This window comes from Hermetia illucens, chromosome 3 (genome assembly GCF_905115235.1).
Source record: "Hermetia illucens chromosome 3, iHerIll2.2.curated.20191125, whole genome shotgun sequence".
NCBI lineage: Eukaryota > Metazoa > Arthropoda > Insecta > Diptera > Stratiomyidae > Hermetia > Hermetia illucens.
The window spans coordinates 45443046-45468118 of record NC_051851.1 but is presented as its reverse complement, the minus strand read 5'-3'; the positions used below and the strand labels follow the sequence as shown (position 1 = coordinate 45468118).

At 40.7% G+C, this 25073-nt stretch overlaps 2 protein-coding genes across 2 annotated transcripts; one reads left to right on the top strand and one right to left on the bottom strand.

The window, feature by feature from the left end:
- Positions 1–368: 368 nt before the first annotated feature.
- On the bottom strand, positions 369–24498 carry LOC119651551. The gene is made up of 5 exons (XM_038055183.1): positions 24232–24498; positions 16762–17271; positions 11657–11740; positions 10497–10665; positions 369–1543 (listed from the first exon to the last, which is right to left on the bottom strand). The coding sequence occupies exons 2-5, from the start codon at positions 17038–17040 to the stop codon at positions 564–566; spliced, it is 1512 nt and encodes a 503-aa protein (XP_037911111.1). The 5' UTR covers positions 17041–17271; positions 24232–24498; the 3' UTR covers positions 369–563.
- A 178-nt stretch (positions 24499–24676) lies between these two features.
- Positions 24677–25073, top strand: LOC119651006. Its single transcript, XM_038054294.1, has 2 exons — positions 24677–24785; positions 24874–25073. The coding sequence occupies exons 1-2, from the start codon at positions 24677–24679 to the stop codon at positions 25071–25073; spliced, it is 309 nt and encodes a 102-aa protein (XP_037910222.1).

Here is a 25073-nt window from a genome sequence, read left to right as displayed (position 1 = left end):
TAGGATAATGGTGTTACTTTAGGTCAGGATCCTCTTATGGGGTTAAACTCATCAGACAGCACTTAACTATTCTCCTTCTAATGAGGAGCTGCTGTGCTGATTCAGTGGATTAGAAGCATTCCTCTTTCAATATATATTGATCCTGTGGCGTAGAATATTTGATGGGGTGTGGGTCGTAATTCATCATATATATTTAGGGGCAGAAGTCACGTAATGCTCTTCAGCACTTTAAATGAATGGATGTGGTTTCAACTGTTATCTAGACGGAAGTTGAATTGGGGATACTTGAATTCTGTATCAAGGTAGTTGATATCGGAAGTGCTAATATATTAAAATGGCAATAAAAGAATTTTTATAGAAAAACTAGACTTTAATGTGGAAACTTCGAGTTTCATTTTGTAGTTATTTGTACAGAACATGTTACCGCTTTGAATATATTCCATTCAAGCACACAGAGGAATATATAAACGAATGTGCACACAAATACCACACGGTGATGTACACCGTTGCAGCTATTGAGGAAGACCATGAGTTCTCCCAAAAAAACTATAGAGTACAAAAACTTATTTAGCTTTGATCACAATATCGAAAAAATTCGCAACATCGAATTCCAATTCGAGAAATTCCTTCTGGCATCGAATTGAATTCCATGTCTTCGTCAGAGGATGAATAAAACCTTTCCATTTGCGAGTGATGCTAGTATTTGTAACGGTGGCAGTAGCAGCATCCGAACGTTTGCATTCGATCACAGCCTGAAATTTTTTCGCATTTTCCTCGCTACCACAATACCAAATGAAAATTGCACATCTTTCATTGCCCTGGGCGTGAGCGTTGCCACCACCTTTTTGTGAACCTTCACCGCTTGGCTGTCTCTCTAGATTTGACATCCTTGCTACAAAGAACAGCTCGGAAATTTTATCGTTAGCCCTGTCTATGGCATTTGCACAAACTTCATCACCTGGAGCTGTTGAAGTTCTCCGATTTGATAAAATGCTTTCTTCACCTCCTTCCTCCCCACGCTCGTTTGTGGACATTAATACCTGATTCGGAGCGGACAGAATTTTGGAATCGCTCCTTTCACAAGAATATTTAGTAGAGTGCTGAGTGGAGGGATCTAAAATCGACGTCCCTTCCTCGGGTGCTTCGCCAGGGATGAGGGAAATGCACGAAATTGATTTATTCATGAGCTGGACTTCGATTGGTTCACCATACGTGCCATAGTGTTGTGTCACTGATAGTTGATGGACTCGACGTAAATGGGTTAAGACATCCCATTGGCTGCAAAGTAGCTGGAACTTGTGTCCTTCACTTGAGGTAGGGTTTACACATGATTTCCCAGTGGGGCAATGATAACTCTTATTTAGGGTGGTTGAAGTGGCAACTGGAGCAGGAGATTCTTTTCCATTTTCCGTTACTTCGGGACCAACTTTTATCGTAACGATTTGTTTACTTTTGCGTTTAATATATTTGATGGCAGCAAAGGGTCGTGCTATTGTAATGCCTTTCTGTTCCTTACAGGATGTATCCGTGGTCTTCGGTGTTGCTGAAAGAAACGAAATGATACGCATGTGTTATTTGGATGATTTCTGAAATTTCAACAGAGTCTAAAAATATACAGAATCTTATTATTGAACTTAGCATTCCGTTAAAAAATATTGGGCTGCCCCGGAAGCTCATACGGATTTTTATTTTTCAGGTATTATTCTATATTATGTGCAATGCTTTTCCACTTTTGAGGTAATTTCATAGATCCACTTGCGCAGAAGTCTTGGATTTTTGGCAGATGAAGCTATCCAAATAGTTAACGAAGATGTTGTGGAGAATCAAAGAAGCATTAAGGAAGGTGTGCAGCCATCCAAATAGTCGGAGACAGCAATATAATGCGAATGTGGTATATGAGACGAAGCATTCCATACAAACTCTAATAATTTTACCCAAGTCTGCATTTCAAAAATGGTTTATATTCGCTCTTGTATAAAAAATCGCTTATGGAAATGAAATGAATACGATTTATTTTTCAGATAAAATAAGCGACGTCAGTTGGACTTTCCTCAATCGCTCGGAAACAGTTCACACCTCCTAACTGATTGAGATCGATTATAGCTGCTATTTGCTCGAAATCCGCGCTGACTGGCCGACCAGAACGAGGAGAGCTGTGCATATCCGAGATTTCATTGCCCAGGTGCCGAGAGTAGTTTCCCCATATAGGATTTAGAAATAGAGTTCAATCAGTTTCACAGTTCTGGACGATTTTCATGGTGATCAAAGGACAACTCGATGCCTCAGTGCAACTTGCCGATGGCGACATTACTATGATACATAAGGTCCGAGTCCCTATGCGGAGATAAAAATCAGCCTGTACTAGGCGTACAAGCTTAAATCCGCTGTTTCCTCACAGATCACATCGCAGATCGCATCAGTGAGCGTATCAAGCTTCTATGAGCATGCCATTTTTAAGGTTTTGTGTGAAACAAAACCTTATTAGAATCGAGACGGTGTCTGTCCGTCCGTCTGTCCGTCTGTCTGTCTGTCTGTCTGTCTGTCTGTCTGTCTGTCTGTCACACCCGATTTATTCGGAAACGACTTGACCGATTGTCACGAAAATTGGTGAGAGTATGTAATCTGGTGATCCCTTTACATGCAGTAAATGGCGCCATCTTGTGTTAAGTTTAAGGGGGGGCTCCCCATACATGTGAATGGAGGGTGCAAATTTTTTTTTCGCAGAATGTAGCCGTGTAGGGTATCAAATGAAAGGTCTCAATTAGTACTTTTCGAATCCGGTTCAATATTTGATATTAGATGAAACATAGGGGAGTGAGGGTTCAAAATATGACCCACAAAAAGTGTAACAGGTCTCGTTCTCAGAACCTATCCAACCGAAAAATCTGAAAAAAATCACAGTGGTGCATCTCTACGAAATCTAGGCCTCAAAATATATCCGGTTCCGATATCTGTACAAATAAAGTTAATAATAGTATATTTCCACATTTTAGAAATTTACCCGGCACCCCCCCTTATGTTCATCCCAGAAGTACAAAATTTGGCATGCGTGTAATGAAGAACATAATGCACAGTTTGGTCAAGTTTGAAGAAAATCCAACTATTATTAACAAAGTTATAGGGGGTGAAACTTTACAATTTTTGTGAATTTCGTGCACTCTACAACCTCCATGACGTCATCATCACATATCAATTCGTCAATATCACAACGAAATGAGTTCTTATGAATTGGGTCCCAGAGAATTATTTTGTTTTAGTTTTTTAGTTATTTGTCAGCCAGACATGTGTGTATGTAGGTATATAATATATGCGTGCTAATGAACTTTGCGGGTAGTTCCTAATTGAAATAGATATAAGAAGTAAAGCGGAAATATGGGTACGATCAATTCATATACGTGCATATATGTGTACAGTATTCGGTAATAAGCAGTTTGTTTGTTTAGGGTGAGCGTGATATCTATGGCTGTAATATGTACGTATGTCTCGTAGTTTGGAAAAATATGAAGGATTATGTTGGCTTTGTAGCTATATACGGACAGAAAAATGTGCGTTGAAGTTTCTCACATAAGATGAACACAAAACCTTTATACCCGAAGCGCGAGCTTCCGGTATTCCGACTTGTTTTTCTTAGTACGATATTTGTCAACAATTGTCAGTCCATATCATCATCAATTTCATGCAAAAACAAATTTTTTTCTCTTCAATAATCATGTCCAGCTTTGTTCCCGGAAAAAAACATTTGCGGGAACTTTTTCGCTTCAAATTGAAGGAATAAGCCGCTGAATGGCATCGAATGCTTGTGGAGGCCTACAGCGACAATGCTCTATCGAAAACAACGTGCTGAGACTGGTTCCGTCGATTCAAAGATGGCGATTTCGATCTGAGCGACAAGCAGCGTGAAAAATTGAACGATAGGCAAATGGAGCGGCGCCAAAACATATGGGAAATCTTGTTTCCCAGACACAGAAGAAAGCTGTTTTTGCATCGGATTGTGACTGGCGACGAAAAGTGGATTTATTTCGAGAATCCTTAACGAAAAAAATCATGGGTTGATGCCGGCCAACCATCTTCTGCAAAACCAAATCGCTTCGATCGGAAGACGATACTGTGTGTGTGTCGGAATCTACTATGAACTGTTGAAACCTGGTAAAACTGTCGATGCCCACCATTATCACCAACAACTCATCGCATTCTACTCTGGATTCAAAACGGCCGGAATATCAGCAAAGACATTAAAAGCTGATTTTCTTCCATGATAATACTCCATCGCATACGTTGAAAAAAGTTCAAAACTACTTAGAAACGCTCAACTGGTAGATACTACCCCACTCCGCTTAATCACCAGACCTGGCCCCATCCGACTATTATTTGCTTTCATTGATGGGCCACTCGCTCGCTGAGCAGCGCTTCGATTCTTACTCATGCGTCCGAAAATGGCTTGATGAGTGGTTTGCCTCGAGAGATCAACAATTTTATTGGCATGGTATCCATAAATTACTGGACAATGTGTAGATAGCAAAGGCCAGTATTTTGAATAAAGTTTTTTTTTCGATCCGATAAAAAACAAGTCAGGAAACCGGAGCTGGACGCTTCAGGTGCGAAAGGTTTTGTGTATTTCTTAGTACGTAGTACGTAATATATACATATATCATGTGAGAGTATCCACTTTTGGATGATATTGACATTCATAGTCTTGAATATGCAAAGAACCAACAACTTTGACGAATTATAACTTTGTTAGCAATAGTGCGATTTCCACCAAACTTGGGAAGATCACGCTCTATATTATTATACTACATCATTGCATAATTTCGTGGTCCTAGGATGAACTTAAGAGGGGTTTTGCAGCCAATTACTAAAAATTATAGTTTTATACTATTATTAACTTTATTTGAATAGATATCGGTATGGAAGGTATTTGGAAGACTAGGCACCATATAGTGACAGCCTCGTGACTTCTTCAGATTTTTCGGTTGGGTAGTTTCTAAGAATGGGTTCGTTAAAGAAATGATCACGTTCAACCCTCCGCACTCCTCCTCTTTCTAACAAATGCCGAAACTAAGACCGGCTTCGAAAAGTACTTACCGTAACCTTTGATTTGGTACCCCACATGACTATTAGATGACATGACTAATATATATTTGATGATGTATGTGTGGGGACCCCCCCTTAAATTCGACGTAAAAGGATGTAACTCACTGTCTGCGTGAGCGTTCACTGCTCCCACCTTTCTATCAAATTTAGTGTCAATCGCTATAACCCCTCTGAGAAAAATGCGTGTGACGGACAGACAAGCAGACAATAAACCGATTTTAATAAGGTTTTGTTTCACACAAAACCTAAAAAATGTGTTTTCTTGAGAAACAGCCAACGGATTTAAGCTTGTACACCTGGTACAGCTCAGAAACTCAGGAAGCTCGTTTCATCTTTAAATCTACACGTTTATAATTATAATTATTTGGAATAACTTTCACATATTTCACTTCTTCACAGAGTAGAAGGGTTGTATTGCTCATCTCTGGAATGCAGTTTCCTCGTTTTTAAGGTTTTGTTTGAAAAACAAAATCTTATTAAAATCGGTTCAATGTCTGTCTGTCTGTCCGTCTGTCTGTCTGTCCGTCTGCATCATTGGAAATTGTTCTGTAAGCGCAACATGTTCGGAGTACACTTATGCGATACGCAGCTCCAATCTTTTTCCTGTCTGTCTGTCACAGGCACTTTTCTCAGAAACGGCTACACCGATTGATACGAAATTTGGTGAGAAGGTGAAAACTGTGGACCCCCAGACATACAGTGAGTGATATACTCCTACGTTGAGATTTAGGGGGGTCCCCATACATATAAAAGGGGGGTGTAAAATTTTTTTTCATCAAATATAGTCATGTGGGGTATCAAATGAAAGGTCTCGATTAGTACTTTTCGAAACCGGCCTTAGTTTTGAGATTTATCATAAAGGCGGGGAGTGGGGGGGTGCAGAGGGATGATTTTTTTAACGGAGCCATTCTCAGAAACTACCAAACCGAAAAATCTGGAAAAAATCACGAAGCTTCTTCTATACGGTACCCAGGCCTCAAAATACTCTCCATATCGATACCTGTTCAAATTAAGTTAATAATAGTATATTATCATATTTTTGGGGAAATTGAGTAAAATCCCCTTTAAGTTTATCTCAGAATTAAGTTAGTAGTAGAATAAAATATAATATGGAGCATATTATCTCCAAGTTTGATCAAAATCATACTATTAGTAACAAAGTTACAGTAGCTCAAAGTTGTCTTTACCGTGTAAATTTACAACCCGAAGTACTAAATCTGACATGCTAAATGCATATTCTTAACGGGCTACGTACAAATGGGATAGTTCTACACTCAAATATACTCACAGGAGAAGCAAACAAAACCTTTCATACCTGAAGCGCCCAGCTTCCGGTTTCCCGACTTGTTGTATAATCTCACTGTGGTTTTATTTGGATTTATTGGTAGTCCAGGTGTGAGGCACCAACTGTCAATTAAATCAACGGCGCGTTGTATATTTATATTATATTTGTATATACCGGTCCGAGAACATGATCAACAGTTAGTCCAAGCTAGTCATTCACGTAAGATTGGCTTTGAATTAGCAAGTTCGGATAGTAGTGAGTTGAAGTGGTAACAGCACATCTCTAGACTATCGTGATTCTGTTGTCAGAAAGTTACCAACACCCATTTCAGCACACAGCAATCTCTCAGTTACCATGGCATAGATCCACTTAATTAAAAAGAGAGGGCAGACTCATTAAGCTTTCCAGGCTGGTAAGCATGTTGGTTTTCATTAAGTGGATGCGACCTTGGTATTTTCTCACGAATGTGATGCCTCTTTAAATGTTCCAATAATGTAATGTTAAGCAAATTTGTTCTTTGTGTTTAAATCTTTCCTAGACTTAGTTATGAATACTACTTTAACCTTCTGCCAAAAAGGTAGGCACATAGCCCAGAACAAGATATCCTAGAAAAATCTTTCGGCAGTTGTCGCTCTAAGCATTCTATACCTTAATTTAGCATCGCTGGATAGATGGCCTCCATGGCAGTTGTTTTAAAGTGCTCGTGGAACAATATAGCCGCGCTCACTTTTCCATTGGTAACCATTGCTCTCTCTTTGTTCCAATCCCCTTTGCAACACATTGGTGCCAATTTTTGCCTATCTTCTCCCTCCCACTTTTGGAACCTCTTCTTTTAAGTGGTGTACTTCCAATAGAGTTTGTACTGATTCAATTCTGGAATTCGTCCAAGTTCCTTCCACCCAGTTTTCTAAGAGAGTCCAATTTCGTCGACTCATTCCTTTTAAGAATTTGGCACAGCTTGGAAATCTCTTTTTCGCCTACTAGGCACTTAACAAGCCTCCTGTGTTCACGCTGTGAGTTCCTTAAATTTAGCCAGTTTTCACGCTTATTGCTTTTACTAGATTTTCCGAATATTTACAGTTCTTGATTTCACAGAAAGCTTGTTTACTGTGTTTTCCTTGGGCTATTGGACATTCCCCTTCAAAATACTCTAAAAGTGCGCAATTCAGAGTTCTCAATTGATATTCTATCCCCAAATGGGTCTTTTTTCCCTTGGGAGCTACACTTTCTTGGAAATAAGTTCATTGAACATTGTCCGATTCGTTTCCCTAGGATTTCGCCTCCAATAAGTGAACTGAAAACATTTTGACGAAGAACAGAAGAAAATTGACGGGAGCATTGCAAGCAACAATACAAGACAAGCCTACAAAGTAGTGAAGAGCCTGAGGCGTGGATATCAATCAAAGATCTTGATTGGTCTCAAAGAACTCTTCAAACCCTCTCTCAAAACTTAACCACCAGAACTTACACGAATTATATTCAAGCATAATGGGAAGACGAACCAACCAACAACATCAAACCGCACTGGTCAAACAGGAAGAATAAGGATAGGAGAGTACAACTTCGAGACCGTTGACAATTTCTCCTATCTAGGGTCGAAAATCACAACCGATAACAGCTGCGATGATGAAATGCGCGCACGGTTGCTGTCAGCCAACAGAGCCTATTTCAGTTTACAAAAACTGTTCCGCTAAAAATGTCTCACCATAGGGTCAAAGCTCTTACTGTACAAGACTATGATTTTGCCAGTCCTCATGTATTCCTCGGAAACTTGGGTTCTTAGCAAGAAAAATTGCGAACTCTTGGCCGCGTTCGAGAGAAGAATCCTCCGAAGAATGTTTGGCACCCTGCATGAGGATGGACGATTCCGTAGCCTACACAATGACGAAATCTATGAGCGATACCATGACCTTCAAGTTGTGGATAAAATCCGGCTCAATAGATAACGGTGGGCGGGTCACTTAATCCGTATGGATGAGGATGATCCCACCCGGAAAGTTTATAAGGGCAATATCTATGGTAGAAAAAAAAGACGAGGCAGACCCTGCCTAAAATGGAGCGATGGCGTAGGTCAGGACGCCAGACAGCTTTTAGGGATATCGAATTGGTGGACCTCGGCGCAAAACCGAGATGTCTGGAGTTCCTTATTAAGGCAGGCCTAGACCGGATACCGGTTGTTGCGCCGTTGATGATGATGATGATAATGGGAATATTGAAACGCCATCTTTGGAAGAAATAGAGTCGTCAATCATATGTTAAAAAATGAACAAGGCGCCGGACATAGATGACACCCCCGTTGAATTCATCAAATGAAAGCTATCCATAAGTTTATTCTCTCCATCTGGAAAAGGTTCCGGAATAGGGATCAAAATGCAAAAAATGCAACGAAGGCGGCCAACAAAATTTGTGAAGTTTATGGGTCCGATACTGTAACGATTCACGCAGCACAGCGTCGGTTCGATCGATTTCGTTCTGGTGTAGTGGATGTCGAAGATACACCCCGTACTGGTAGACGAATAACCGTAGAAAGCGATAAAATCGTCGAAATCATCCAAGTAGATCGGCATGTGGGCATTCGATCGATTAGCCAGGAACTGGGTAAGGAGCATAAAACCGTTTGGAACCATTTGCAGAAGATTGGATTCCAAAAAAAGCTGGAAGTTTGGGTGCCACACGAGTTGACCGAAAAAAATTTCTTGGACCGAATCAAAGCCTGCGATGCACTGCTGAAACGGAACGAATTCGACCCATTTTTGAAGCGGATGTGAAGTGGATCACGTACGAAAATTTTAAGCGAAAAAGATCATGGTCGAAGCGCGGCGAACCGACCCAAACCATCGCCAAGCCCGGATTGACGGCCAGGAAGGTTTTGCTGTGTGTTTGGTGGGATTGGAAGGGTGTCATCCACTATGAGCTGCTCAGCTATGGCCAGACCCTCAATTTGGTCCTTTACTGTGAACAACTCGACCGTTTGAAGTAGGCGATCGACCAGAAGCGGCCAGGATTGGTCGATAGGAATGGTGCTGTGTTCCACCAGGACAACGCTCGGCCTCAAACATCTTTTTGACCCGCCAGAAGCTACGGGAGCTCGGATAGGATGTCCTATCGCACCCATCGTATAGTCCGGACCTGACGCCAAGTGATTACCATCTCTTCCGGTCCATGCAAAACGCTCTTGGTGCTACTAAGTTCGCCTCAAAAGAGGCTTGCGAAAACTGGCTGTCTGAGTTTTTTCCAAATAAGGAGGGGGGGTGGGGTTTATAAGAGGGGATAATGGAGTTTCCGAACAAAACGGCGCATACTTGACTTAAATCGGATAATTCTATCTATGTATGTTAAATAAAGCGTTAAAATTCGATCACAAATACATTACTTTTTCCCCAAGCCAATATAACAATTGACGAGTGCAGCTTACAAAATTTAGACAACTTAATAAACTTAGGTGTACAACTGATGAAAGATGGAAATGAACTCGACGAAATAAAATGCCGAATTCAGCTCGCAAACGGATCCTTCTATAAGGTCCTGCCAATTTTAAAAGGCAGTTTCATGCACAAAAGAACAAAGCTCCGAGTATACAAAACGATAATATTAATTTGGAATGGACCTTATACAAACTTCCGAAAAACCTTTTAGAGGAAGGTCCTGCGCCGAATAATAGGAGCTAAACGACAGGACGACGAATGGCGAGTCAGATGCAACCGTGAGTTGTACCAAATATTTGACGACCCTGTGGTTGCCAAATTAATTAAGCTTAGAATGTCCACGTTCAACCTCTGGACAACAATAAAATACCTAAAGAGTATTTGAAGAAAGAGCAGAAGGAGAAAACTTGCTGCGATGGATAGATCGAGGTGGTTAGAGGAAGGACATCCTAAAAGCCTAAAATCCGAAACGGCCTGCAGAGCCTGGACGAAGACAAGGTGAGTGTAAATTAACTACTGCGCGTAAAAGAAGTTGAAGAATTGAAGTTATTTTTAGTAATTTCAGTAATTTCAGCAAATTTTTGACGAAAATTGGCAAAGTTCAATAATTTAAATGATCCCGTTTTTCTATTCCTAAAAATTTTCAATAGAAAAATATAGTTTAAAGGCCATATTAAAGATGAAAAACTTACCATTGCAAGGAAATGTTTCAGCCAGTAGTGTGAAAATCTTATCAGCCAGCAAACATCTTCCTCTTGGTCCCAAAGTGACACGACAGATAGAACATTTCGTTGTACGAAGTCTACAACTATTGCAAAGTACGTGACCATTACAGCACTGCCAACCTGGAGGTTTCACGACCTACATATTGTCAAGGGAACTATATCATTTCTTGTTTAGTATAGCACAGGAGCTACAGAAATGTAGAGATAAGTGTAGATATGTATGCCATTTCACACTCATATTCGGTGACATTATCTCCAAGTTTTCACATTCGTACTCACATATAGCACTCATACTAAAATATATACACTAGATTATAGTTTTCGCAGGCCGCAATTTACGTAAATACAATCACTTTATACACTTTCCCTGGAACATATGAATATTTGCTTTAATACATACAGACACATGTACCATGTATTCTCTTGTGAGCAAAAATGATGATAGGAAATAGATAGTGTAATGAATTTGTCCACTGGCTTGGCTATGGGATAAATCTACGTATACCAGATACATATCTATCTTGATGGCTATGTGGAAAGAAAAGTGGACAGAAAGGATGAATGTACATATATGTAACGTTCATATGTGTTTCTGCAGTTACGCTCCGAAAATATATTTTTATCTCATTGAAGTATTTATTGAAGGAAATGCAAATAGATCGATTAACCATTTCTTGGAAGCCAACTGAAAGTAATTGCACACACATTCTAATGGCAAACTGTACCATGACTATTTGCTGAACAATGTAAGTCAAACCCGAAGCATCTGTAAAATTATAATTGAACATTCATTGAATCAAATATCGGCTTTGTGCGAATTGCGTCATTTATGTGTAGATGACTGAAATGTTAAATGAAGTGCTGTCAAGGGAGTCGATTCAGCATGTGCATATGTTAAATGTAAGAAACTTTGCCATGCAATACGACATATCCTTCCAAATGTTCTACCAAACTTCGATTATACTCATGAGGCTAAATGTAAGGGTACATAGTTGTCACAAACACGCCTTTATGATTCCATTCCCCAAATAACAGTCATACAAAGTATATTCAATATATGTGATTAGCAATATTCAGTCAAAGGTACATTCCAGTGCATGCACTGCTGTACATACTCTCATACGTACCTCAAGGCAAATAGGACATTCTAACAATTGGGCGATATTTTGAAAACATGTAGCAAATTTCTGAAGTGACTGTTGATTTAAAGCCTGCAAGTATAATATAATAAGATAAATTGTGTTATTTGCAGAAAAAATTGGAGATCAAAGTGTACTCCTCCATTCCGGTGTAAAATACCTTAACCTAGTAACCGTATAAAAATAGTAAAATTCAATGTCTACCTTATTGATAAAACCTTCAATGTAACTCTTTGCTTCTGCTAGTCAAAAGCGATTGAAACTTACTTATATATATAGTTTCAATTTACCCTTTAGTAGTGTATAGCTCGCCAGCCACTACTGTACACCATCGCCCGTGGTTGCTGGAACTGTGCTTCAGTTCCCCGACGACTTCCCGAGAAGCCTACACTCCCTCTCAATGCCCTTGGGACCAACCACTGGTATGCTATTTTAGGAGAATGTGGTGAAATCCACATGCCGCACCCCGCAAGGCAATTGTAGCCCTTCCTTAATGTGTGATGCATCCACTGCGACTTCCGTCTTCCGATCACATCCTGTACAGGAGCCAGGCCTGTGTAAGACTATGGGTATCTGGAAGTCTCTGTGAAGCTAGTTATTTTTCACAAATCAAAGTGCCCCTGTAATTGTTTACAGAATCCTGGATTGTTGCGCGTTGCAATAGTGGTGTATTGGATATTCTCGAAACCCCCATAACTGAATCCCATACCTCCAAATAGGCCTTGTACGAAGAAATTTTGTGCTCTAATTTAAGCATAGAGCGCCTGTTCAAAAGCCAGTGCAGACTCGTTGCTTTAATGATCATTTGTTACTTCTTAGTTTCAATATAGCTTTCCCACGTAAGCCGTCTGTCCAAATGCAATCCCAGGTATCTAGCACGACTAGATTGGAGAACTTGGGTTTAATTTAAGTTGGTTGGAGGGCAAATTTCCCGACGCAGCGTGTGACTGCGGTCGGATTCATTGACTTTAATCTTCTAGGTTGTTAGCCATTTATCGAAACGATTTAAATGCCGCTATAGGGCGCAAGATGCTAATGGAGGTTCGATATGGGTGGCCAGAAACGAAGTATCATCCGAAAATGTAGATGTGACTATATTACTGCTAGTTGGCATGCCTAATGTGTAGATAAGATGCAGCGTTCGAATTACAAGGGAGGTTACTCTCTATGTGCAACTCCCACGTGCGCCACCTGCTCCGTACAACACAGAACAGTCACAACTTGATGTTGAAGAACAGTCTTAACTTGATCTTGGTGTGGAGATAACAGCATTTCCAGATTTTAGACAAGACGGATCTTGCGCTGTTAATGCATCGGGCAACATCCAGTTCGGCGCCACCGTCCGCAGCAACCCCGATTCCTAAATATACAAATTGATTCACGGTTTCGATGCTCTGCTCATTAATACAGATAAGGAGAGTGTGATGACCCGGGCATCGGTTACATGAAGTTATTTTGGCCTGATAACGGCTATCAGTTATACACTACTAAAAGAACTCCGCCATGCTATTAACATAATATGCTGGTCTCAAGCCCAAGTAAAGGAGGCTTTGAGGCAACGTACTCTGTAAAACAAAAATAAAATGCTTGGATCAGGGAAAGAGATAAATAGAGTATAGTTGGAGTTATTCTACTATGCTAAATCCTACCTGATCTCTCTTGGTGACAGGTCCCCCAACAGGCCGACTAAGAAAATGCGTACAATGTCATTACAAACATGATGATCGGATTGAGTCACAAGCCTCGGAGAAACACTAGGGCGTCCACCTCAGTCAACGCAGGAGAACGGGCCCCGGTCCTGTCGAGAAATGGGCAAGGGTTCTTGACGCATAGACGGCGTCACCACGTAAGCAAATTAGTCCGAACAAAACGAACAAACCACGCACGTCTGCACGCAAAATGTTGGTACCCTAACTGGGAAGACCGTGGAACTTGCAAGAACCCTTTGAAAAAGGCGCATTCATATCTGCGCTCTGCAATAAACCCGATCGTCTGGTGCCAAAAGCGCGAAGGTATAAACTTCTCTATTTTGATAGTCCACACACTCAATATGGTGTTGGCATTGCCATCTCAGAGGGTTTCCGTGATACCATTAAAGAAGTCGAACGATTTAATGATCGACTGATGAAGCTCACCATTATGTCAGCTGATCGCACTATTCACGTCTTCACCACGTACCTACCACAGACAGGTCGACCTAATACCGAGGAAGATGCCTTCTGGCAACTTCTCGATAAAAAGACTTGTCACGTGCCTGCTGACGACTATATTATCGACCTCAATGGTCATGTGGGTCAGAATGCAGACGGTAACAGGTGCCATGGGGGAAAGGGGTTCGGAACGTGCAATGAGGGTGTAATCGTATAATCGATTTCGCGGACATCCATTACCTTGTACTTACGAATACATGGTTCATCAAAGGACTGTCTCATCTTCCTACATTTTATAGTGGCAACAATAAAACGCAAATCCACTATATTCTCATAAGACGCCGACATTTTACCACTGTCACTGATTGCAAAGCCGCTCCCTATGAGGCCATCCCATCTCAACATCGGCCGTTGATTGCCGTCCTGCGAATTAAGCCACCGATAAATCAGCGTGAGCACGATTCACAAAGCGGCCTCTGCAACCCTCGTGGTCACGAAGCTAGGTAAGTGGTACATCAGTCGAGATACTTGGCTTTGGAAAGATGATGCTGAAATGACGGTCCGTGAAAAGAAACGCCTCTACCACAAGTTTGTCGACGATAGATAGATCGAACGAGTCGCAACGGACAGATGGCGAGAATACTTCGAGTAGATTTCAACTGAAGAATTTGCTCATCCTCCACTTCCACAATAATTGCCGACATTTGGACCAGTTCCACCTGCCAGCGCAACTGAAGTCGAGGAGGCAATAAAACAAGTGAAATCGGGGAAAGTCACAGGACTTGACGACATCGCATCTGAGCTCTGGAAAGCGAAGAGCTGGGACCCAACACTGTGGCTCAGTGAATTCTTTAATCGGGTTATTCAGGAAGGAAGAAAACCATCTGACTGGCAAGAAAGTACCACTGTTCCAATATGGAAAAAGAAAGGTAGTCCAGCAGAATGTTCAAATTACCGTCCGATCCGATTACTTTTCCATACCATGCAGATTTTTGAACGCATTCTTGACAACCGTATTCGCTTAATCGTTGAAATAACCGTGAATCAAGCCGGATTTGTCAAGAACTGCGGAACTACTGACGCAATACACGCTGCGCGGTTACTCATGGAGAAACACCGTGAGAAGCATCGCCCTCTTTACATTGCATTTCTGGATCTAGAGAAAGCGTTTGACCGTGTACCACACGAACTCATCTGGTATGCTTTACGACAACACTTCGTGCCAGAAGAACTCGTGCGCTGGGTTCAATTGCTCTACCACGATCCGAAAAGTAAAGTTCGAAGTATGGCAGGTGTATCAAAACCGCTTCGTGTCTCTGTTGGAGTTCATCAAGGAAGTGCCCTCTCACCACTCCTCTTTGTCCTTGTTATGGACACCGTCACACGGGATATCCAACGTCCAGCGCCCTACACACTGCTTTATGCAGATGATGTTTTCCTAGCATCTGATAGCAGAAATGATCTCGAGCAACTTGTTCAAAAATGGAATGATGGCCTCATGCAACACGGTCTCAGATTGAATCTAAACAAAACTGAATTTTTGACGACCGATCTCCACGAAACAGGCACAATCACTGTCAGCGGCAGTGATCTGCCCAGAACTGAGCGATTTAAATACCTCAGGTCGACGCTATCAGCCAATGGAGAACTGCGTTATGAAATTGCTTCAGGCATTAACGCAACCTGGATGAAGTGGCGTTTCACAACTGGTGTTCTTTGTGATCGACGTATCAACGAACGTCTTAAATCTAAAATTTACCAGAATGTTGTCCGTCCTGTCGCTCTCTATGGTTCTGAGTGTTGGCCGACTATAAAAGACAATGAACGGCGTCTTGCGGTAATGGAGACGAAGATGTTACGTGTTAGTGGCGTCATACGTTTTGATCACATCCGAAATGAGAATATCCGCGATCGTTATGGGGTTCCACCGATCGTGGAAAAGTTGCGAGAGAGACGTCTTCGATGGTATGGTCACGAAATTCGTACTAATGAAAATTCACTTGCCAAGATTGGTCTGAACATCGAAGTCAAGGGTAAACGACCAAAAGGCAGGCCTAAACAACAGTGACCTGATACCCTGGATGGGGATTTAAAAGCATCCAGATTGCACCCAGATCAGGCATTCGATAGAGCCAAGTGACGAAACCGATCACGACGAGTCGACCCCACTTGTGAACGGGACAAAGGCTGAAGAAAAAGAAGAAGAAGAAGAAACCACACTTCACAAATAGTAATCAATATTTTTATATCCGAGTATGGGTCCCTGTAAATCAGTATGGTAAGATGTCATATCTTAGTTGAGTGATATGGAATTACTGTCTCTTCCCCTGGAACGCAAACATGTACAATTGTAATGGTAAATATGACCAGACATACCCGGACGTACGGAGTGAAATTTGAAATTCATTGTGTGCTTTTCTTTTTGGAGCAGGATACTGTTTTTTCATGGAAGAATTCCTTATATTCTAGCTTATACCACAGGGCAGTGAATTTAAACGAAACATTACACATAAAAAATGTATGAGTACTGATACCCTCGGTTGAAACCCATTCTCATATAAATGGGCTTGTACCAGTTCGGAATTTGAATTGGAACTTTCCTTTCAAAAAAAGTGTCATATTTAAAATTATTTACATTAAATTTCTTGGTAAAAAGGTCAGACAATTATAGGGCAATTTCGCGAAAGGAAAACTCATCTTTAGAGGCTATGCTTAACCTTTGAACTTGTCCAACGATGTTACAGTCCAAATTAGGAACATTTCATAAAATTTGAGGGAAAACCTTGTGGATGACGAAAGTATTATATTTACTTCCACCAGATAGTGGAATTGGAAATGTAGTGACAATCAGTGTATGAATCATTAAAGATTCATCATACCTACCTCAACCAAGAACAAATACGCGAGTATTCAAAAATGTTCACATATGTCCTATGTACTTACGTTTGGTTCAGTTTTATGTCTCCAAACAAGAAATTGCACGTCATTTGCTCCACTTTTCCAATGTCCTCGTATAAGTGCAGCCAATTCTGAGATTTTTTGTCCAACTATATCGAATCCATTCACTTCAAGAATTGTGTCACCGATCCTTATACCAGCCAAGTATGCAGTGGACGTGTCCTGGATTCCGCTTACCCAAGGATATGGGTCCCACGGGGCTCGACTCAAATGCAACCCCAGCATGCCATCGGAACAGGCATTAATTTTACACAGTTTCAACATATCCCTTAACACTCCTTCAATGGGATGCAGGCTTCTATGTAACTATATATGGATGAATGTATAGTTGGCTAGGTCTGTTGTGCTTTTGAGTTAGAAGAAAAACGATTGAGATAAATTTTACTGGCCAGCATTCATCTACGGCATTCTGGGTTTAACTGAGGATGTGATTGAAATGTGGTCCAGTTAGGATGTAGAAGAATGAGCATGCTATTCACTGGCATCCGTTATAAGCTGCAAATGACAGTAAGAATGAAATACATTTATTAGGATTTTGATAAGACGCAAATATAAATACGTACATATAAATGTACGCCTATAAACTAAAAATAGTATAGTCGCATATTTATGGCCACAATGAACGTAATTATTGTAGTGGAACTAACGAAAAGTCCATCAGATGGTGTAAACAGACAACAAGGATTACCATTTAGGTTCTAAGCAACTTCACTCCCTTACATTACAATAAGATTTTCTGTCGGAAATCACTTTCGAAAATAGCAATCGAATTCCTTGGAAAATCCCCAAATAATTTTATCTTGTCTTTCGGGTTTATTTTCCTAAAGTGTTCATCATCGGAATTTTTCCCATTTTTTCAGCGTTTTGAACGTCCTTCCAAGGCTATTAACGAAATTGAACATTGGTATAGACTATGACCTAACCATATATTTTGATAGTTGGTTCAAGCGCTTCCTAGTTTAGACAGACAGATAGAACTTAAATTATTTTATTATAAAAGGGTTTTCCTTAGAAATTATCACGATTTCATCTAATGCTAGTTTAGCCACTTATCTAACTCCACGTCAGAAGGTTGTGTGTTCAAATCACACCGGGGGTCACCACTTTAGCCACCTATTGTGCTAAATACTATATCGATTTTCTGCAATATCACTTTCAAATAATCACTTTGAATGAATGAAATTTTTTTTTTCTTCTATATGCGTCTGTTCGAGCCGGCGTTTCAATTCTGAAGGACGGACGTGCCAAGCCACCAGCCGTGGTGGCGGCAGTACAGTACGTCGGTAGAGGCAAATTCACGTGGCAATGCAGTCGTGGTTCATGCCCCCGATATGCCGCCATGCTAGATTTTCTCCTTAAAGGGAAACTTTATATATTCTTAGAAAGGTGCAATCATTAGTGTTATATATGCGGCGTTGATGTCGGTTTGTATCAACGCAATTATAAGCAAGAGTTAGGCATAACCTCAGAATATCTATCGCAATGTTCGCAAGCATAAAATCCATCTCTGGCCATTTTAACAATATTATGAAGGAAATCTGCCCCCTTACCCAACTAAATATGTAGCCCTCAACTAAAAAACAAACGTCGCTACACCTACACAGGAGTGATAATGTATTTTACTCCCAAATGAGTGCAGAATGGCAACAAGTCGAAAACCGGTGCTTGCTGCTTTAGGTATGAAAGGTTTTGTGGGGTTTGAAATACCAATGCATGGATACACGTACATATGGTTCTATTTGCACATAATTTACAGAGTATATGCATTGGTATTTTATGTCTCAGGTCGTAGTAATTTCACTCAAAGGAACAACATTGAACTATTATAACTTTCTTAATGATAATAGCATTTCCACTAAATTTTCTGAAATTATGCTGCATACCTTTACCGAAACTCTCGCAAAATTTTTTGGTTGCATGATGGCCTTTGGAGAGTTCAATAGCAGCCCGTAGAGCTCGCAGAAATTAGAAAAGTTTGGAAATTAGAATAAACAATTTATTTACATGCGACCTTATTAAATCGGTTCAATGTCTGTCTGCCTGTTTGTCTGTCACAGGAATTTTTCTCTGAAACTTTTGTGTCGGGTGACACGAAATTTGGTGAGATGGTGGACACCGTGAACGCCCATCGGTGCAGGAAGTGCCATCATCCTATATTGAGTTTAAGGGGGCCCCATATTTGCAAAATGGAAGTGTTATTTTTTTTCACTGAATATAGTCATATGAGGTGATAGGTCGCGATTAGTACTTCCGAATCCGGTATAAATTTTGATATTAGTTACAAAGAAGAGAGTGTGCGGGGCTAGAAAATGAGCGTTTAGTGAAAGGAACCACTCTCAGGAACTTGCCTAATGGAAATTTTATACGGTACCTAAGGCTTAAAATACTCTCTGCACCAACATCAGTTCAAATAGAGTTAATATTAGCGTATTATGTATTCTATTTTTTGGAAATTATGTGGAAACACCGATAAATTTAGCCTCGAATAATAAAATTTTGCAGTGCTATAATTAAAGCATAACATTGCCTAGTTTGACGGAAATCGCACTATTACTAACAAAGTTATAACAAGCCGAAGCTGTCGCTCTGATGCAAATTTACTGTAAATTAAGACTAGTCACGATCACCCGAAAATGAATAGCCTCTAATTCTAAATGCATAAAAATTGGATAGTAGAGAGACAAATTGCAAACACTCCAGCCGCAACCGTCTCTGCGAGTCTGCGCGAAGAAGCTTATATTCGTGTCTATCATGATGCCGAGATATTTTACCATGAGCTTCGAAAAAACTATGGTTTCACCAACCTGAATGGGGAAGACCGTGGAAACCCTCCCCTTGGTCAGAACGATGACTTTCTAGCTAGAAAGAACCCATTTCCAGCCATTCATCGTCTATCGTATAAGGCATTTCAAACATCCGCACTAAGGATAGATCCCTGAAATGCCCCTGATATCACCTTCATTCTGTGCTGTCCTTTCCGGGTCTCGTACAGTAGAGTTCGGCCTTTTAAATAATCCCTCAATACCCGTGTGTGTGTGGGGCAGAAGCTACAGCTTCTGAGCACTCAGGCCTTGTTGGTCCATTGTACTCGTCACCCCCGTCAATACCCGCAATAGGTAGCCTTAGATATCCAAACGATTTTCCAGTGCCTCAGGCTTGTGGCACTACCACGCTGAATTGAAAACGTTTCTTCCGTGTAAGATCACAAGGAGGCACCCCTAGCTGACAGTGGCGACTGAGTGCCTCCTCAATGGCATTAATTGTGAATCGCTCCGCTCAAAAACCAAAGTGTGTTGGTGACTGGCACGTATTGCATCAGTCAGTCTTCATTTGATGAGGTCCTCAAGCGGCTTCCTCGCTGTGTCCAATATACTGAGCTTAACCACACAAGTCTCATAACCTTCCAGCGGAAGGATCTTCACTGCTTCCATGGAACAGGGTGACCGATGGGCACCAAGTTTTTTAGTAACCAGCTTATAACAGAGACTTATGTTAATACCAGATGAAGCCGAACATGCTTGTCGGTTATAAGATTGATTGATATACTATAGTTGATAAGTGGATTATAACTATCAAAGGAGCATAACAGTTGATTTAGGACTCAGTGCAAACTCCTTAATCCCATTATTATTATTAACTTCCCGTTCAAAACCAAAATTAGAGAGCCTAGTATTGTACTAAGCCACTCTGTCAGGCATTCTTATTGTCTTCTCTTAAACCGGCTTCGATAGTGATGATTTCTTTGCTATCCGTGGATAACCTTTAATAGACAGAATAGTGGGTAACGAACCCACGACACCAATATTAGGAGCACAGCTAGAACACTCGGTAGAACATCCAACTCTTATTTTCAAGTTGCAAAACATAGACATGAAATTGACGAGCAAGAAAGTTAGAATTATGCTATCCGGCACGGGTAATAATATGACTGTCTGTAAAATGTGTAATTCACAGTTACGTAAAAACAAGTCGGAATATGCTTCAGGTATAATGATTTTATGTTCAGCTTATGTGAGAAACTTCTGTGCACATTTTTCCATCCGTATATAGCTACATATCCAACATATTCCTTCTTATTTTCCAGACTACAAGGTATACACACATATTACAGACATAGGTATTATCCTCACACTAAAAAACAGACTGCCTAAATTGATCGTACACATATTTCCGATTTACTTTGTCAATAAAAGCATACTTATGTACATATAAACAATAAAGATAGGAGCCTACAATTTGAAAATTTCTCCTATCTAGAGTCGAAAATCACAACCGATAACAGCTTTCAGCTTTCAAAAACTGTTTCGCTCGAGACATCTAACCATAAGGTCAAAGTTCTTACTGTACAAGACAATGATCTTGCCAATCGTTATCTATTCCTCGGAGACTTGGTTTTTTGACAAGAAAAAGTGTGAAATTGTGGCCGCGTTCGAGAGAAGAATTCTCCGAAGAACTTTTGGCGAAGAACGACGAAATGGATGAGCGATATCACAATCGTCTGGTTGTGGATAAAATCCGGTGCAACGGGTTACAGTGGGCGAGTCAATTAATCCGTATGGATGAAGGTGATCCAGCCCAGAAAGACAGCTTTTAGGGATATCGAATTGGTGGACCTCGGCGCAAAGCCGGGGTGTCTCAAGTTCCTTATTAAGGCAGTCCTAGACCGGATACCGGTTGTTGCGCGTTCATTGATGATGTACGAATGTATCTAGCCGAATTAAACACTACCCGTTAAATATTGGCACATATAAATACCGACATACGCACATGTCTGCCTGCATTAATTGGTATTGATATACAAATGACTAGAAAACTGAAACAAAATGTTTCTTTGCGACCCCTCATTCATATGAGCTCACTTTGTTCTAGAATAACCAAAATTCCCAAAAAATGGAAAAGATTTACCCTCTACAAGGTGCGGCAGCATAACTTCCTTTTTTAAAATGCGCGCCACTCAGTTAGTTGATGTCATAGCGGAGCGCTAGTGGTCTCGTTCAAGAAGGGATACTGTAGAGTTTTGTCCCGACACAATTTAGCCCCGTTGGCTCCCGTCCTAGACCGCAAATCAATTGTTACATGGGTCACTACATTCAGACAAACTGCAAGTGCGACAAAAGGAAGAACTGGAGTCCCTCGGCCCGTTAGATCACCTGAGAACATTGAAGCAGTGAGAACGTCAATGTTGCGATCGCCACGGCGTTCTGCGCGCAAACACGCATCTGCCCTTGGACTATCCGATCGTTCTGTGAGAAGAATTCTTCGTGATGATCTTCATTTTCATCCCTATAAGATGGCGATAGTGCAGGAACTTTCAGAACGTGACTTCAATTCTCGGATGAACGCGTGTGAGCTTCTTTTTGATGTCGTTCCCGACGGTGCTATTGTTTTCTTTTAGCGATGAAGCCCATTTTCATTTGTGTGGGTCGGTTAACAAACAAAACATGCGCTACTGGGGGGGGGGGGGGGGGGCACCAACCCTCGAGAATTGCATCAAAAGCCTTTGCATTCACCCAAAGTCACAGTGTGGTGTACAATTTCCTCAGCTGGAATTATTGGTCCCTGGTTTTTTGAGGAAAATGAGGTTACAGTGACAGTGAATTTGGACCGGTATGTAAACATGGTACAGAATTTTTTTTCCCACGGCTAGAAAATTGGGATTTGGGGGACACTTGGTTCCAACAAGACGGTGCAACAGCACACACTTCAAGAGCATCGATGGCTGTTTAGAGGGAACACTTTCCAGAGCGCCTTATCTCAATTAGAGGCGGTTTGGAATGGCCGGCACGCTCTCCCGATCTGTCCCTTGTGATTTTTTTCTATGGGGTTTCTTGAAATCCCGTGTTTATGTGAACCGCCCAAGAACTCTACAAGATTTGAAGACCAACATCCAAGAAGAAATTGCCAACATAACACCTGCTATGCTAACAAGAGTCATGACAAACGCCAGAAATCGGTTTACGCAATGTATGGAGAATGGGAGACGTCACCTAACAGATTTGATCTTCAAAACAATGTAAATAAAAACTTTAGACATGTACCTACATTATAAAAAATAAATAAATATTTTCCGATGCATACAATAGTTTTTATTGAGTTTTGAAAAAAGGAAGTTATGCTGCCGCACCCTGTATAATAATAATAATCGTTGGTACAACAATCCATATTGGATCAGGGCCTTGAAGTGTGTTAGAGCACTTCATTCAAGACCGTAACGGTACACTACAGTAGACTGTAGGAGACAATGTGGTCAGCATTGCGCTCGCCCGAGATTATTACCCTGATTTGACTCAGGTACTCACTCATTCACAGCTGAGTCGACTGGTATCCGACGTCAAATCACGATACAAATTCCTCTGCCACCAGCGAGATTTGAACCGCGACCTTCCGTACGACAGCCTTGTGCTCTAACCACTCAGCTATCCGGACACTGTATAACTATGTTAATAATAGTTGGTTTTTGTCACTCTTGACCGAATTGTCCCCATCCCTTACACCGATGACAAATTTTGTACTTCTAGGATGATATATGAAATATACTATTATTAACTCTACTTGTGCAGATATGAACGGGATGTTTTTTGAGGCTTTGATTTCGTAAAGATGGACAACTGTGATTTTTTTCATATTTTTCGCTTGGATAGGTTCTGACAACGAGACGCTTCACTTTTTGGAGCACACATTTTGAGCCCTCACTTCTCTCTGTTTCACCCAATATTAGAAAGAAGATCATCGAGTACTAATCGATCCCTTTCATTTGATACCCCACAGGACCACATTTGGTGAAAAAAGTTTACACCCCCATTTCACATGGGGAAACTCAACACAACACAAAATGGCGCCATTGGCTATATGTGTAGGAATTCACAGACCACATTTTCTTGCCAAATTTCGTGAGAGTCGGTTTAGCCGTTTTCGAGTAATTCAGGCGTGATAGACAGACCGACATTGAATCCATTTTAATAAGGTTTTGTTTTACACGAAACCTTAAAAAAAAACAGATTAAGGTGCTTTCAGCATAATATCGAATATTAACTAAGAACGAGACCAGAATTTTAGAGCAGTATCTCTAGGTTTCCTTTGTTGATATTAGCATTCCGATAAGTTTTCAATTAGTAGCTAACAATTTGTAAAATCTTGTACAAAATAGAAAATTGTGGAAATACGGTATAATGGATTTTACTTTGCATGTACCGCGTTTTGCAAGCCACTTGCACGCTTGAGCGTTCAATTATTACACATTGAAAAAGTGAGCAAATGAAGCCCTCCAAAACACGCTTTATATTAAATAAAATTCGAAATGGCAAAATATAATAGCAAGTTCTTTCTAACATTTTGAACTTCTGGAGCAGAACATGGTTATTCAGAAAATACCGATACCAAGTATTTGTTGATTCTGTTTCTCACAATCTAATATACATATATTTCAGGTTTCCGCCGATTTGAATTAAGACATACCTGTCAACAGTTCTGTATGGAAAAAAACGAAGAACTTGCTTTATTAGTTTCACTTTCATTAGAACTACACAATCACATTGGCGCAAACGGAGTAGTATCTAAGAACTTTTTGGACTAGAAGAACTGGAGTTTCAGAATTTTTTCATTAACTTTTCCTCAACACAAGACACCATGAAGAGTGAGTGGCACAAACCAGCTACCGAAAACAATAAACGCCAAGACAGCGCGAACACCTTCCGCGATCGACAACCTCACTTCAAAACAAAACCTGGATTAAATGTGATTACCAACCAGCTAAGTATCTGACTCTCCGAACAGGTCTTAATCTCCGCTTAAGATACAAGCATACTCAAGTATACGGGCATACATACACCATTATTACTTCATCAAAGTTAATTTGGTTTGTAGGTTAGTCAGTTAGTTGACCGCAGCAACGGTTTTCCTAATGCATAGCCCCGAAAAGAAAAACTCATGCTACACAACAGTATCTAATAATGTTCGTTGGATTAGCCCGAAGCCACGCAATTTGTGTGTTTACACTATCTATAATACAAGTGAGTATCTTAGTTTTTATCCGCAATGGGAGTATGCTGCCTGAGCATATGAATAATTTCTGGGTCTACTGAAACCGAATTCACACAGTTTTCCTCCTTATCTTCGAAACTCCCCCAAGAAACGACTACGTGACTGCTAACGACTCTGCGTACACGTTGAAGAAACTGCTGCGGGAAATCATTGGCGGTACTGAGGAACATGAGACCCAACTAAAGATCCGTGATCAAACACGCGATCACACATGCGACAAAAATTCTACTGTAGCGATTCAGGTAAATCCCGATTAA

Bases quoted from the DNA above. Each gene is read 5' to 3' on its own strand.
- LOC119651551 (XM_038055183.1), bottom strand. From the start codon at position 17,040: ATGTTGAAACTGTGTAAAATTAATGCCTGTTCCGATGGCATGCTGGGG. The intron at 10,666-11,656 runs GTACGTATGAGA...GACAATATGTAG, and splicing joins AATGTCCTATTTGCCTTGAG to GTCGTGAAACCTCCAGGTTG. The intron at 1,544-10,496 runs GTAAGTTTTTCA...CGTTTCTTTCAG, and splicing joins TGAAACATTTCCTTGCAATG to CAACACCGAAGACCACGGAT.
- LOC119651006 (XM_038054294.1), top strand. From the start codon at position 24,677: ATGCATAGCCCCGAAAAGAAAAACTCATGCTACACAACAGTATCTAAT. The intron at 24,786-24,873 runs GTGAGTATCTTA...GAATTCACACAG, and splicing joins TTACACTATCTATAATACAA to TTTTCCTCCTTATCTTCGAA.